The 16030-nt window shown below is 41.5% G+C and overlaps 1 protein-coding gene across 3 annotated transcripts in view; it reads left to right on the top strand.

Moving 5' to 3' along the window:
• The window catches only part of FTCDNL1 (formiminotransferase cyclodeaminase N-terminal like), a 51063-nt gene extending 36078 nt beyond the window's left edge, over window positions 1-14985 (top strand). For all 3 annotated transcript variants that reach the window (XM_075831203.1, XM_075831202.1, XM_075831204.1), the window contains 2 exons: window positions 3446-3628; window positions 14517-14985. In XM_075831203.1, the coding sequence (XP_075687318.1) occupies window positions 3446-3628; window positions 14517-14953 (620 nt within the window). In that variant the 3' untranslated portion in view covers window positions 14954-14985. The remainder of the gene's footprint in view (window positions 1-3445; window positions 3629-14516) is intronic.
• The last annotated feature ends 1045 nt before the right edge of the window (window positions 14986-16030 follow it).

Raw genomic sequence — 16030 nt, forward strand, 5'->3', positions numbered from 1 at the left:
GGCTACGGTCTGCTATGGAATGTGATGTTGTTAGTGTCCATTCCATTTCATTGTGTGGCACATGTCACTACCATATTGTGTCCGAGTTTCATGTACGCAATTATTATTACATTCATACATTACATACATTACATTGCATTTTAATTTAACACAATGTTGCAAAATGTCTCCTGTCTATTATGGTATTTTTTACGTCTATATTTGAACAAGTATTTATCTCTTGCATGTTGATTTATATTCTGGGTCTTTTGATCATAACATGTTACAAGTATTACTAATCATTATGTCTATAAACTGTATTTCTACTACATAAATAATAGCATTATCCAAACTTTCGAAATACAGGAAAAAATACCTTGAAAGTGACTACAATATAAAGTAAAAATCTGTGGCCTTTTTAACGGTATTCAGCTTGTAGCCACAAGATGGCAGTGTAGGATTTCCTCTTGTCTCTGCTTTGTATTCACATGCCCTTGATGTCTTGCAGAAAGGCAATTACATACAGAATTAACCCAGACATATCACAAGGCCAAGTGCATTGATCAGCACTAGTAGTTCGTATTTACCAGCTCTAGATGTGAACAGAGCCTAGTCAAACAATTGTTGGCTGCTGTATAGTAGTCCAAAGTAATTAAAGCAAAAAGACCATGAGCTCGCATAAATGGGTTCGGTCGCAATTTCTGTCAGATTATTTAGGAACCATAGCACCTCAGGCCTCATGCACACAGCAAAGTTGTGGTCACGGACCCTTACGAGGCAAGTGCAGTCCCTACAAATGATACTCCCTGTGCCGCGTATAGTGCTTCTGTGCACCACCGTATTTTCCCCTAGAAGCAATGCGTAATACAGCATTTGATGGAGCATACCCCATATGAATCCGTGTCAGTCCATACATTGCAGACCAGTAATATTGTCATGTGCATGAGACAGGAGTGTAGCCACAGGGGGTGCAGAGATAGCTGTAGCATCTAGGCCTTGGGGCCTAAGAGGGCCCTAGGGCCACTCTGCCCAAAAAGATGACACCAGTATAAATGCCACATTGAAAGGTGGGGGCCCTCCTTCAGGTTTTGCATTGGAGCCCAGGAGCTTCAAGTTATTACTCAGGCATGAGGCCTAGCTTTATGGCAGTTATTGACCTGGCACAATATTACAATGCTTTACAAGACTGGTGCAAATAGAGAAGATTTAATGCCGCAGATTTTAAGGGTTGGGTAACGGTTTAATAATATATGGCACATTACAAGTACAGACTGCTAGTGTGCATCAGTTTACCACAACTTCCTATTAAATTACTTGAGTATATCCTTGAATATAAGTTTACTTTAGTCTTCAGTTCAAAAATGTAATTTGTGCTATTTAATAAATGTTAAAAAATTCAGTTATATAGTGTTCTGTTTTTTCAAGTAAAAGAAACACAATAATATTCCTGATTTTGGCCATGACGTGCATTTTAGTTAGTTTGTTAGGCTTCGTTCACATCTGAGTCAGAGCTCCGTTCCAACCTTCCGTCTGAGCTTTCCGTCGGAACGGAGCCCTGACTGACACAAACTGGGACCATAGGATTCGTTTCCATCGCTATTGATTTCAATGGTGACGGATCCGGTGCCAATGGTTTCAGTTTGTCTCGGTTGTGCAGGGGTTCCGTCGTTTTAATGGGATGAATACCGTAGTTGAGTTCGGTATTCATCCCGTCAAAACGACGGAACCCTTGCACAACAGAGACAAACTGAAACCATTGGCACCGGATCCGTCACCATTGAAATCAATAGCGATGGAAACGGAAACCTATGGTCTCAGTTTGTGTCAGTCAGGGTTCCATTCCAACAGAAAGCTCAGACGGAACGGAGCCCTGGCGCAGATGTGAACATAGCCTTACATGTCACAGTACACAGCGTACAGCACACAACTATCAGTGGGGAATGTATCATTTTTTTTAGAGGGAATGTATCATCATAAAATGACCTATTATATAATGGTGGTGGTGTTTTTTTTATATTTTCCATGTCATTATCTATGTTAAAAACAATTCCTTAAATATTGCCGTTTTCACACAGAGCCTCACAATAGGATTACACTTCCTGTCACGTCATTTTTCAGCAGACATCTCATAATCATCACAGGCAAGATTGCAATGAAAGGTAAAGGTGGCCATTCACATTAGGCTATTGTCAGCCGAACACGTAGATTTCGGCGGGACCGGCTGACTATCTAATGTTAGATGTTCGGCCAAAGTTCGTTCAGCAGATGTCGGGGACAAGAAGGATCAGCATGTTGAATTTCAACATGCCCGATTCTTTGTTCTCAAGAAAGTTAAACTGCCATCAGAGGTCTTTGACAGCGGCTTATTCCCCTCTCCCATTGACAGCACATGCATGCTCGGCCACGGTTGCATGTGTATGAATAGTTTGGGAGGAATAGCTGTTGGTCGACAGCTACTGAATATATATATGGCCACCAAAACACTATTATTATACAGCCTGAAGCAGATATTACAGGATCCACCATTGACAGTAGGTGATGGTCACAGAACCTTTCCTCCCCTACCAGCACAGTGACCTCTGCACAGGTCATAGAGCGTGCACACAAAACTCTCCCATAGACGTCAATGAGTCATCTCCAAACTACAGGTCCATGTCGCCGCTGTAAAGCAAATAACTAAACAGTTGTTCATAGAGCAGAGAAGCAGTTCAGACAATATGGCTGGCCCCATGATCCGGTACAGAACATTGAATGAAAAAAAAAATACAATTAGAAAATAAAAACAAATAAGAAAAAAAAGAATATGTTTTAATTAGTAAAAACAATATAGGCAAAACATTCTCTTTAAGGCTGGGTTCACACTGAGTTTTTTGCAGGAGGAAAATCTGCCTCAAAATTCCGTTTGGAATTTTGAGGCAGATTTTCCTTTGCATGCACGCCGATTTTTGCTGCGTTTTTCGCCCACGGCCATTGAGCGCCGCAGGCATAAAAAGCCGCAAAATACGCTTTCTCTTCCTCCCATTGATCTCAATGGGAGGTCAGAGGCGTAAACGCCCAATGATAGGGAATGTCCCTTCTTTTACCCGCAAGCCGGTTTTTCCACTCGCGGGAAAAAAACGCCTCCGCCTCCCATTGAAATCAATGGGAGGCATTTTCGGCCGTTTTTTGGTGCGTTTTGCGGCACGATTTCCGCGTGAAAAACTTGTCAAAAAACTCTGTGTGAACTGGCCATAACCTGACATGGAAAAATGTTGCATTGAGCATATACGAGAAGCCCATAGGATATTACAAAGCGAGAGCACTTCCTGGCTACTGTATGCTCAACTTTATCCGAGATTATCACTTTACTGTACCTGTGTATTTACTTTACATGTCGTTGTAGATATGCCAAGTGACTTATATATTCTATAAATGAATTCTCAATGACACAAAGCCACAAGATCCCTAATAATGATTCTGTCTTTAGGGATCGCTGAGGAGCTGGTCACTCAGGTCCCAGGGTGCAGCATGTTTCTTTTTGGATATTCAGACATACCGGAGATGAGAAGTTTGGCAGATAAAAGGAGATCTCTGGGTTGGTTTAGGAAAAACTCTGATGTGCATACAATAAGAGTTGGAATGAAACCATCTATGAAATATGGAATAACAGGTTGGTATAGAGTGATACAACTTTAATTATGTGAATGAATCAATTCTGTGTACAACACTATAGAATATGTCGGTGCTATATAAATTAAAGGGGAAAAAATACACTACTTGTCTCATCTGTACAACCACAACATGCTCTATTAGGTCATCTAGACATCATGGAGGAAGGAAGGAGTCGGGGTGCCTAATTGGGATAACCCTCAATTAGTAACAGCAGAAAGCCCTTACAAGAAAAGTGCTGGAGGACTCAGCATGACTGTGTATTACATTATTACATGGTCTACGGTGTTAATAGACTAGTCAGACCTTCACACCCTTGTACACTAAATTTATAAGAATAATGGCCTTTGCACACGACCGAGTGCCACTCGGGCCGTTTTTCACAGCATTTGAGTGCCACCCAATAGTTTTCATGGACCCATTCACTTTAGTGTGTGAAAATGGACCCGACTTTCTGATCCGTGGAAAGATACGACATGTCCTATCTTTTCACAGATCGCAGACGGAACCCAGCCGGCGTGCACTATTGCATGCTTGAGGCATAAGGGTTTATCCACACTGCCATATTCATAATCAGTATTACACGGATCTTGAATACGGTACCCATAGTTTGTGTAGCCCTTACTCTTTGATCAATTTTATGCAATGGTTTTATCTCATGAATTCTGTCAGAATTTGTAAAGAAAAAAAATGGTGACAAGCTCCAACTTATAGTGTACTATAGAAAGGGTTCTCCCCCAGAACAGGATTTCTCAACCTTTTTACAACTGGGGGCGTCTCACTGATTATGAAGCACTGCCCTAGAAGCACTGCAAGGGAAGACTATGCGGCCTCATGGATTTGCACACTGAAATATGGGTCTGTGCTATGAACTCGTATTACAGTTCGGGGAAACAGCTATATGTCTCTATACACAATATTGGAAGTACAGAAATGTCCACACTACAGTGCTGGGATCCACACTATCTATACATCTCTGTCACTGGGAGATAGATTACTGATGGAATTTATTGACATGCCAATCGCCCTTTAACAGTACCGTAAATGACAAAGCTGGATATCTTTTATATTTCATATTTCGGTTTCCTAATGAATAATGTCAGTGGCAAACTCTGGACTTGTTTTCCCAACTAAAAGATAAACCCTTCCAAATGTAAAATCTGAAACCGACCACTGTTCCTTTTCCTCGACTAACAACCATGAACTAAGTATCAATAACTAGGAAAAAATAACTATGTGTAAATAGCTATGTACATATATATATATATATATATATATATATATATATATATATATATATATATATATATATATATATATATACAGTGAAGGAAATAAGTATTTGATCCCTTGCTGATTTTGTAAGTTTGCCCAGTGTCAAAGACATGAACAGTCTAGAATTTTTAGGCTAGGTTAATTTTACCAGTGAGAGATAGATTATATTAAAAAAAAAAACTGAAAATCACATTGTCAAAATTATATATATTTATTTGCATTGTGCACAGAGAAATAAGTATTTGATCCCTTTGGCAAACAAGACTTAATACTTGGTGGCAAAATCCTTGTTGGCAAGCACAGCAGTCAGACGCTTTTTGTAGTTGATGATGAGGTTTGCACACATGTTAGATGGAATTTTGGCCCAATCCTCTTTGCAGATCAACTGTAAATCATTAAGATTTCGAGGCTGTCGCTTGGCAACTCGGATCTTCAGCTCCCTCCATAAGTTTTCAGCAAGGGATCAAATACTTATTTCCTTCACTATATATAAATATACAGTGAAGGAAATAAGTATTTGTTCCCTTGCTGATTTTGTAAGTTTGCCCACTGTCAAAGTCATGAACAGTCTAGAATTTTTAGGCTAGGTTAATTTTGCCAGTGAGAGATAGATTATATATTAAAAAAAAAAGAAAATCACATAGTCAAAATTATATATATTTATTTGCATTGTGCACAGAGAAATAAGTATTTGATCACCTACCAACCATTAAGAGTTCAGCCTCCTCCAGACCAGTAACACGCTCCAAATCAACTAGGTGCCTGCATTAAAGACAGCTCTCTTAAATGGTCACCTGTATAAAAGACTCCTGTCGACAGACTCAATTAATCAGTCTGACTCTAACCTCTACAACATGGGCAAGACCAAAGAGCTTTCTAAGGATGTCAGGGACAAGATCATAGACCTGCACAAGGCTGGAATGGGCTATAAAACCATAAGTAAGACGCTGGGTGAAAAGGAGACAACTGTTGGTGCAATAGTAAGAAAATGGAAGACATACAAAATGACTGTCAATCAACATCGATCTGGGGCTCCATGCAAAATCTCACCTCGTGGGGCATCCTTGATCCTGAGGAAGGTGAGAGCTCAGCCAAAAACTACACGGGGGGAACTTGTTAATGATCTCAATGCAGCTGGGACCACAGTCACCAAGAAAAACATTGGTAACACATTACGCCGTAATGGATTAAAATCCTGCAGTGCCCACAAGGTCCCCCTGCTCAAGAAGGCACATGTACAGGCCCGTCTGAAGTTTGCAAATGAACATCTGGATGATTCTGAGAGTGATTGGGAGAAGGTGCTGTGGTCAGATGAGACTAAAATTGAGCTCTTTGGCATTAACTCAACTCGCCGTGTTTGGAGGAAGAGAAATGCTGCCTATGACCCAAAGAACACCGTCCCCACTGTCAAGCATGGAGGTGGAAACATTATGTTTTGGGGGTGTTTCTCTGCTAAGGGCACATGATTACATCACCGCATCAATGGGAGAATGGATGGAGCCATGTACCGTCAAATCCTGAGTGACAACCTCCTTCCCTCCACCAGGACATTAAAAATGGCTCGTGGCTGGGTCTTCCAGCACGACAATTACCCGAAACATACAGCCAAGGCAACAAAGGAGTGGCTCAAAAAGAAGCACATAAAGGTCATGGAGTTGCCTAGCCAGTCTCCAGACATTAATCCCATTGAAAATTTATGGAGGGAGCTGAAGATCCAAGTTGCCAACGACAGCCTCGAAATCTTAATGATTTACAGATGATCTGCAAAGAGGAGTGGGCCAAAATTCCATCTATAAAAAACGTCTGACTGCTGTGCTTGCCAACAAGGGTTTTGCCACCAAGTATCAAGTCTTGTTTGCCAAAGGGATCAAATACTTATTTCTCTGTGCACAATGCAAATAAATATATATAATTTTGACAATGTGATTTTCAGTTTTTTTTTAAATATAATCTATCTCTCACTGGTAAAATTAACCTAGACTGTTCATGACTTTGACAGTGGGCAAACTTACAAAATCAGCAAGGGATCAAATACTTATTTCCTTCACTGTGTATATATATATATATATATATATATATATATATATATATATATATATATATATATTGTATAAGTGAGTACAATAAAAATCTATTTTTTGACACTGATAAGAGCAAAATGTCAAAGTTACATTGTTAGTGCCGTTGAAAAAAGACATATGTCCATCAAGTTCAGTCAAGGGATCGGAGAAATTGGAAGAGTTATGGGTAAATTATAGAACTGTTGTACCCCTATTGATCCAGAGGAAGGTTTAAAAAAATACCCATAATACATTAACCAATCTGTCCAAAATAGGAAAAATGTTCGCGAGATTAAGATGTAACCTGTCATTTCAAACGAGATTACGCTTGCCTTGCTGTAAATATCACAGAGACGCTACAGAAGTGACAGGATTCTGAATACACATCACGTCCTGGCTGGAGGTAATGTATATTCATTGTCAGGACACTGCAGTAACGTTATAGTGTGTTTATGTGGCTGCACATAGCGATATAGCTATATCGCTGTTGCTGTGTAAATGAATGGGGAGAAGTGTATGACGCTGATTGGTCAGCATCATACACTCCTCTGTACAACGCCCACTTGGCCAAAAAGTAAAACACGCCCAGTTGTCCATTAAGAAACTCCTAAGCATAAAGCTAATATAGGTCATAACTCCGTCAAAAATGATTGTTTTTCTAAATAAAAAACACTGCTGTAATCTACATTACAGCGCCGATCACATCATGTACAATATAGGCCACTTATAATATGGTGACAGAGCCTCTTTAGGTCTAGCACTAGGCTGGCGATACAGTGTCAATAGCAGTGAGTAGCAATCATGTACGGCCAACTAACCCTGTCAAATGCCTCCTCGGCATGGGTGCTGAGAAGAACCAATGGCGTGTTTGAAGAGTGTGCGTGTTGTATCAATCTGATGACTCTTGTCGTGTTATTCTTACCCTGGCGCCCCATTACAAATCCCGTCTGTTCCGGTCCAATTATTTTAGGCAACATCCTGCCCAGTCTAGAGGCTAAAGCTTTCGCCCACCACTTCAGGTCTGTATTCAATAATGATATGGTCCTATGGATACTACAGAGCCTAGGGTCCTTGCCTTCTTTAGATAAGACCGTAATGTGGGCCTCCAAGGACTGCAGGGTCAGACAAGCACCCCTCAACAAGGAATTACATAAGGATGTGAAATGGGGCACCAGGAACTAATTATATTTTTTATAATATCGGATTGTGTACCCATCTGGACCAGGGCTTTTGCCAGACGGAATCGTGTGAAGGACTTTATAAAGTTCTTCTGGTGTAAATGGAGTAGTAAGTGAAGTTTTATCTTCTCGAGTGAGTTGAGGAATATTAAGTGTATCTAAGAAGCGTTGTGTCCTGTCTCCCAGGTCAGTAGTCAGTTGGGAGGTCTGTTGGAGATTGTACAGGTCATGATAAAAGTGTTTAAAGGCCTTAGCTATATCTTTAGTCTCCATGGTCCTTGTGCCAGATGACGTTAATATTTCTGAAATAAAAGACTTCTCTTGTTTTTTTTAAAGTAGTGCGGCCCTAATTTTGTTTCCCCTATCTCCGTGTGCATAATGTTTGTATTTAAGTAAAATGGAATATTTTCGTGGTTCTGATGTTCAAGATATTTTTAACTTCCTCTGTAAGACCTGTAAGTTCTTCTAGAGCCGCAGCGGCCTTGTGCGTTTGTGTAAAGTCTCAAGAGAGGATATTTTGTAAAATAGGGAATTAAGTTGAGCCGATCTTGTTTTTTAGGCATCATTTAGACGAGCGTAATATACGCGCGTGCGACGCGCGTGCTTTTCACGCGTGTCGTACGCACATATATTACTCTATGGGGCAGTGCAGACAGTCCATGAGTTTTGCGCAGCGTGAGTGCGCTGCGTAAAACTCACGACATGTTCTATATTTACCCGTTTTTCGCGCATCACCCATGAAGACAATGGGTGCGTGAAAACCACGCAGGTTGCACGGAAGCACTTCCGTGTGTACTGCGTGGTTCGCGCAACAGCTGTGAAAAGGATGAATGTAAACAGAAAAGCACCACGTGCTTTTCTGTTTACAAACATCCAAACGGAGTGTCAAAATGATGGCGGCTGTGAGAAAATCTCGCTGCCGCGAATCATACACTGATGACACACGCAGCTGTTAAGTGCATTTTGCGCACGCAAAACGCCGCATTTTTTGCGTGCGCAAAACGCACACGCTCGTGTAAATCAGGCCTTAATGTGTGAACATATGTGTGCCTCTCACAGAATAGTGTAAGATACATCCGGCGAAGAGTTATGTGTGAAATAATTCCGAATGTGTTCCTGCATGATGGGTGCATGTGCAGTATCATGAAGTATAGTATTGTTCAGTCTCCATAGCCTATCACTCTGCGGAATATTCTCCTATTTCAGGGAGGCAAAAACTGGCGCGTGATCTGATAAAAAAATGTTCCCTATGCACGCAGCTTGTAACATGGGAAGAGATGTGTTTGATAGAAAAATATAATCGAATCAGTTATATATTTGATGTGCGGGAGAGAAATACGAGAAATCCCTTTTGTTAGGATGAAGGAGTCTCCACGTATCTGTTATATGTAAGTCGGCAAGTACCCTATGGAGTCTTGCCATTCTCCTGAAAGACATGTGCACCTTGCTAGTGGAATCCATTAGCAATATTAGTTCCCTCTGCAAATACATTACAGCATTTTAAGGTCTGAATATTCCATTGTACTTGATTACAGTTGGGCGCATACAAATTGGCTATTGAGATCAAAACATCCCCAATATTGGCTTTAATGAACAAATAACGTCCCTCTGGATCTTTCTTCTCCGAGAGAAGTCTAAAAGAGGTTTGTCCATTAATCAACACACTAACCCCTCTGCTAGCAGTGGAGTGTGTACAATGGATGGCCATAGGAAAGACACTACGTGACAGCTTTGGTGTTTTACCATGTTTGTAGTGCCTATCCTGAAGAAGATCTATTGAGGTGTTAGCTTTTTTAATTTGCTGTTCTATTTGGTACCGTTTACGTCGAGTATTTAGACCCATTACATTATAGGAAATAATTTTTAGATCAGTCATAACAAAATCCTTTACTAAGCACAATACACTCTATTTCAGAGACTGGCACACTAGGTAAGGGATTTAGGAAAAACCGAGAAAAAAAGTGAAAACAACGTTTAACAAAGCATCCAAAGAGGAGGATGTCTCTCCATACCAGTAGACTAGTACTCTCTTCATCTTGTATACATGTGAGAAAAATATGATCAGGCGCCGGCATCATCCAAGGAGTTATATCCATAGGCGAGATTCCCAAGACATCCCAGGCATGGTCTAGATCATCATGTTTCCGTATGGTGACTTGGCGGCCATCTTTATGATTGCCAGTCCAAATGGAAAAAGCCAGCAGAATCGAATTTTGTTGGAACGCAGAATTTCCAATAGACGCCAAAATACATTGCACTTTGGAAGGTGGAAGGTACAATGTCCTTATAGAGGGAAATTGTGGCTCCCTCAAATTCAAGGTCTCCTTTAGCACTGGCTGCTTTGAGTATGGCGGTTGTATCTGTATAACTCAGAAGGCTGCATATTATATCACGCGGAGGTTCATTGGAGCGTGGTTTTGGTCTCAGCGCTCTTTGGATACGCTCAATTTTGATGGCATCACCGCCTTCCAGTCCCAGCAAGGAGGAAAAGACATCATGAGCAACTTTAGGTAGGACTTCGTGTGAATAAGACTCTGGAATTCCTTGTAGTCTAATATTCTTCCTCCTACACTTATTGTCTTCTGCCCGCAGGAACACCTCATTAATTTGGTCTTGCTGTGAGTGAAGGGCCTCTCTCACCTTCTCATGATAGACCCTCATATAGTGCTGGGCAGATTCGAGTACCTCAACTCGTGTTCCTATGAGACATATATCAGATTTAATATCTGTGAGTTTTTTTGTGATAGGAGTAAGGGCCTTATACAATATCCGCTTAATAAATCCTCATGACACAGGGGCTGGATCATATTCATCTCCTACCTCAGAGCGTTCTCCCCCACTCTCTTCTTCGGAGTCCTCATCCAGTGTGTGTGCAGTAATGTGGTCGAGTGCCATCTTGAGCTTCTGAGCCGGAGACACCTTGTCTCATATGTAGGAATTTCTCCATGTCAGCTTGTGTTTTCCCAGACTTAGGGGTGCTGGACTGCTCCCGGAGTATATCCTTTGTGGTCTTGACCATTTTTATGGCTTGTGGGCTGTTTTAACAAGGGTTTTGGCTAGGTGTAACGGAGGAGCCCTGTCTTCAAGCTGCCATCTCGCTGTACGACTACCCTCCGCCTCCCATCTAAGCCTTTTTTAAAGCCATCTACTGTTCCTGCCTTGACCTGGTCCTGCAGTCGGCTATTCCACAGATTCACAGTTCTTACAGTAAAAAAGGCTTGTCGACTCTGGAGATTGAACCTTTTTTTACTGAAGATGGAGGGAGTGCCCTCTTGTCTATTGAGGGGTTTTTACATTGAACAAATTTTCACCGTATTTTTGGTACCGGCGATTCATATATTTATACATCATGTCTCTCCTTAGTCGTCTCTTTTCAAGGTGAAATTAATTAAATTAATTAAATTCTTTAAATCTTATTAGTTTAGAAAACAAATCTCAATAAAGTGATGCACGTTCATTACAGTGATTAAATTGTATTAATCCTCAATCCCTATTACTATGACATAACTTAAAGTTAAGCTATATTTCTGATAACGGTTTAAAGGATACATTCAGCTCTTGTGGAGTAGAGTGACCCTCTGGAAGGGAATGGGTTAAGCACTTAGACAAATAATGATTAGATCTGGATACATTTTTGTTTACAAATGTTCATACAGAAACAACCCCAGTATGGGCCGTTATGCTATTAACATCTATGCTGAGGATGTTTGCGGTGCAGATTATTATTGGAGTCATATACACAGAATCAGAGGAAGACAAAACAAAGATGAAGAAAGCAACCAGAAACATAAGGCTGCAAGTGGGGCCTGGAGACATATAAATAAGCTGTTTTTATTGTCCCCTCATAACAAAATCTCCCACTATCAAAATCAATTGTACATAAGGGGTAAATAATTAAAAGAATAAGCAACTTTTTATCCATGGAAGATGATGAGATTAGCTCCACATGCGTGTTCATTTTCTGTGCCACCACACAGGAAGGATGTGAGTTTATTTATTGTTGGGAGGGGGGACAAGTTGTTTTTGACTAGCAATGGGAAATATAATTAGGGCATGCCAGGGAGATTCTTATTAAAGATTTATAGATTTTACATGGTTCCAAATTGTCTATTGTTGTCTTTTAGAAACAAAAAAAGTTGGTATATGCATGTCATTCCCTTCCTGGTTAGGCTGGGTTCACACAACCTATTTTCAGGCGTAAACGAGGCGTATTATGCCTCGATTTACGCCTGAAAATAGGGCTACAATACGTCGGCAAACATCTGCCCATTCATTTGAATGGGTTTGCCGACGTACTGTGCAGATGACCTGTCATTTACACGTCGTCGTTTGACAGCTGTCAAACGACGACGCGTAAAAATACAGCCTCGTCAAAAGAAGTGCAGGACACTTCTTTGCAACGTAATTTGAGCCGTTCTTCATTGAAGTCAATGAAGAGCAGCTCAAGATTTACGAGCGTCAAAGACGCCTCGCATAATGCGAGGAGGAGCTTTTACGTCTGAAATGACGCAGCTGTTTTCTCCTGAAAACAGTCTGTCTTTTCAGACGTAAAAGACAGTTCACGTGTGCACATACCCTTAGGACAGGGTTTTTTTTCTCTGCAGCTCATGTGTGGCAGTTTAGTTCATCACTGAGCTTTAAAAAGTGTGCACCCTGTGCATTTGGTAAAGCGATGTGGAAAAGAAAAAAACACTAACGCATAAAACATGGCTCAATAATAGTAAGAAATACATATCGCATAAAAGAATATCGCCGCCCTAACGCTGAGAGACTTCCAGGTTGTAGGCATGACTAAGTGCTGTTCTTTTCCTACATCTCCCATCATGCATATCTGCACTGTCGTCACAGTAATCGCCATCCATCACATTCTTCTGCCCGTCCTCCCGAATAGATCTGCCCCTACTCCACATTGATAGGCTGAGCTCCTGATGCTTCATTCCTGATAACTGAGGCGGGACTTAGAAGGGGGCTGGCTGAGGAAACTATTAGTAGCAGTGCCAGCCCCTTTTCCATGACATGTTATGTGATGTGCCGACACCAAGTGGAGCAAGAAGCAGCCAGAAGTCATGTGTGGCTGTGTCGGCGCATCAACAGGAAGCAGAAGACTAAAGAATGTGTGGGATCACGTGACCGTATTATGATCTCCCGTTTAGGAGCAAAATTGTAAATTTAACTAAATTAGAAAGCATGTTTAAATGCATGTATAGAATTGATAAGCAAATGTTAATGTTCTCTGGATAACCCCTTTTTTGCGGTATCTTTCGCCCGTGGCCATTGAACATCGCGGGCAACAAACGCTGCTAAAAACGCTTTCTCCGCCTCCCATTGATTTCAATGGAAGGTCAGTGGCTAAAAGCCGCCACGGAAAAGTGACGCCTCCGGGTTTGGAATTTTTTTGGCACTGATTCCGAAGCGGTTTCCACGTCAAAATCAGTGTAAAAAAAACCTGAGTGTGGACTGGGCCTAATAATAATAATGGCTAGATACTAGGTTTCTAAGCTGGAATTAAAGAGGTATGTAGGAAACATCAATAAAGTTATACTATTCAGGGACTCAATACCTGAACACAATATCGTGTAAGAATAATATTCTTACAGTATCTCCCATTTTCTGGAGTTGCGGCACGGAGAATTGTACCCTCCTCCATACTTTTTGGTACTGTACTGGGAATGAGTTAAGGAAGTGATTTGCGAGGATTACGTACACCGGAATTACCTTGGATCCGGCTTTCTTCCTTCTCCATCACTGCAACATTGCTGTTGAAATATATAAACGTTCACTGCTTCACTTTTTAGTGATGGCGGCTCGCCACTGCATCCCACTAAAGTGGAAGGATACCTCCCCTCCCTCCTTGTTCCTCTGGATTTCTAAGGTCAATCATCTTTTGCACATGGAAGATTTAACGTCTTCTCTCACTGACTCTTATGACAAATTCTATCTAACATGGGCTCAATGGATTGATTTCCAAAGCTCTGAATCTTACAAGAATATTCTCTGTGAGACTAGCCTCAATCAGCTACCCACCTATAGGCTCTGTGCGGAGCTGTGTCCTATTTTACTCTGCTATAATTTCATTTTAATTTATATATATATATTTTTTTCTCTTCTCTTCCCTCTCTCTCTCTCTCTCTCTCTCTCTTCTCCTCTCCTTTCTCGCCCTCAGTCCTTATTCTCGTCCTAATTTTTGATATCTCGTATTCATGTTTACTACTGTTTTTCACTGCCGTTAGTACTTATTGAGCGAGTCTTCTCCATTGAGAGTGCCTTGCTTACCCTGCAAAATGTTTTCATTGTATTCGTTTATTGTGCTTTTGTGTCTCTTTTTTTTTCCTGTAAAATGTACCTTTAATAAAGAATAATGTTCTTATTGTTATAGGTGTTGGTGCCAGCCCGTATGTGATGAACTGCAACGTTACCCTTGACACACGGGACTTGACCTCAGGAAAAGCAATAGCAACTGCCATTCGTGGAAGAACAGGAGGGCTGAAAGGGGTGCAAGCAATGGCCTTTCCGAATAAGGGTCAGGTAGAAATAGCTTGTAATGTTGAGAGCTTCAGAGACATTCCAGAGTACAGCTCTGCAGCAGAAGCGGATCAATATGTCTCATACCATGTATGTGGAGATACATTTTCCTATATCTCCCCTCGACATATTGAAGCCGAAGTTCAAAACTTAGCAGCTTGTAAAGGTATAAGGACTACAGGAACTGCTCTTGTTGGATTTACACCCCAGGAGTGCAGAGTTACTGCAGAATATGCCATATCTAATGGAATAAGTGAATTCTGGAGAAGAAGACAGGGTGTTTTTATGTGAAGAAAAAGTTAGCAATAAAGTTTTGCATACATCTTTTTCCAGCAGTGTAATTTTTCTAAACAGCCTTTCAATTTTTGTATTTTTTTTATTAAAAAAAAGCATGAAAGTACGAAAGTTATACAACACACACCAAAATAAAAGAGTAAATAAATAAGGGCAAAGTAGATCTGTTATCAAATAAGCATACAGTAAAATACATAGGATGGAGAGAAATGTGATTGGGAAAGGGAACAAGTATGAAGGTGAAGGGTTCTCACCAGCCGTCAAGAGCCCCTACCAAGCAAGTAAGTGCATCAGGGAGGCCATACACGGTTAAACATTTCTTGCTTATCATTCTGTATATTAAAAGTTAATAATTCATCATGGTACATGGTTTGTGTTTAAGGATGTCAAAGGAGACCAATGTCTTAGGCGGGATTCACACGACAGGGTTTCCCGGCCGTTCATAAATCGTCCGGCACCCGGCTGCATTAGGAATAATAGACCCCTAATAGGGCTATTCACACGACCGATTTTTTGACGGGCCGGGAAAACCGGCCGTCAAAAAATGGGACATGCCCTAATTTCGGCCGGGTACGCGGCCGCCCGGCTCCCATGGAAGTCTATGGGGCCGGGTAATACACGGCCATCACCGGAATGTGTCCCGAGTGATGGCCGTGTCTATCGTCGCTCGCGCTCTCTCTCCTCCTCACAGCGCAGAGTGCATGTGAGGAGGAGGAGTTGATGCCATTCGGACGAATGGCTACGCTGGAGATACACTGTGTGGCAGGGCCGGGGTGTACAGCAGGTGGAAGGGAGCGCTGCGCTGGCTCGCTTCCCCTGCTTGTTACGGTTCCCGACCGCTGGCTGTGTTTTTACGGCCAGTGGTCAGGGTCCTTAAAACCCGAGCCATAGACTTTTTACGGCTCGGGTTTTAACTTGCTGCCCGCGTGATCGGGCAGCTGAATGTCGGGGCTCCGGCTGTCAGTGACTGCCGGGGACACTGAGGAGAGGATAGAAGCAGCTTTCACTGCTTCTATCTTCTCCGATGTCTTTTTACACAGCGCTCAATGAACGCTGTGTATATGAATAGAGACA

Source organism: Rhinoderma darwinii, chromosome 6, assembly GCF_050947455.1.
Source record: "Rhinoderma darwinii isolate aRhiDar2 chromosome 6, aRhiDar2.hap1, whole genome shotgun sequence".
Lineage (NCBI taxonomy): Eukaryota > Metazoa > Chordata > Amphibia > Anura > Rhinodermatidae > Rhinoderma > Rhinoderma darwinii.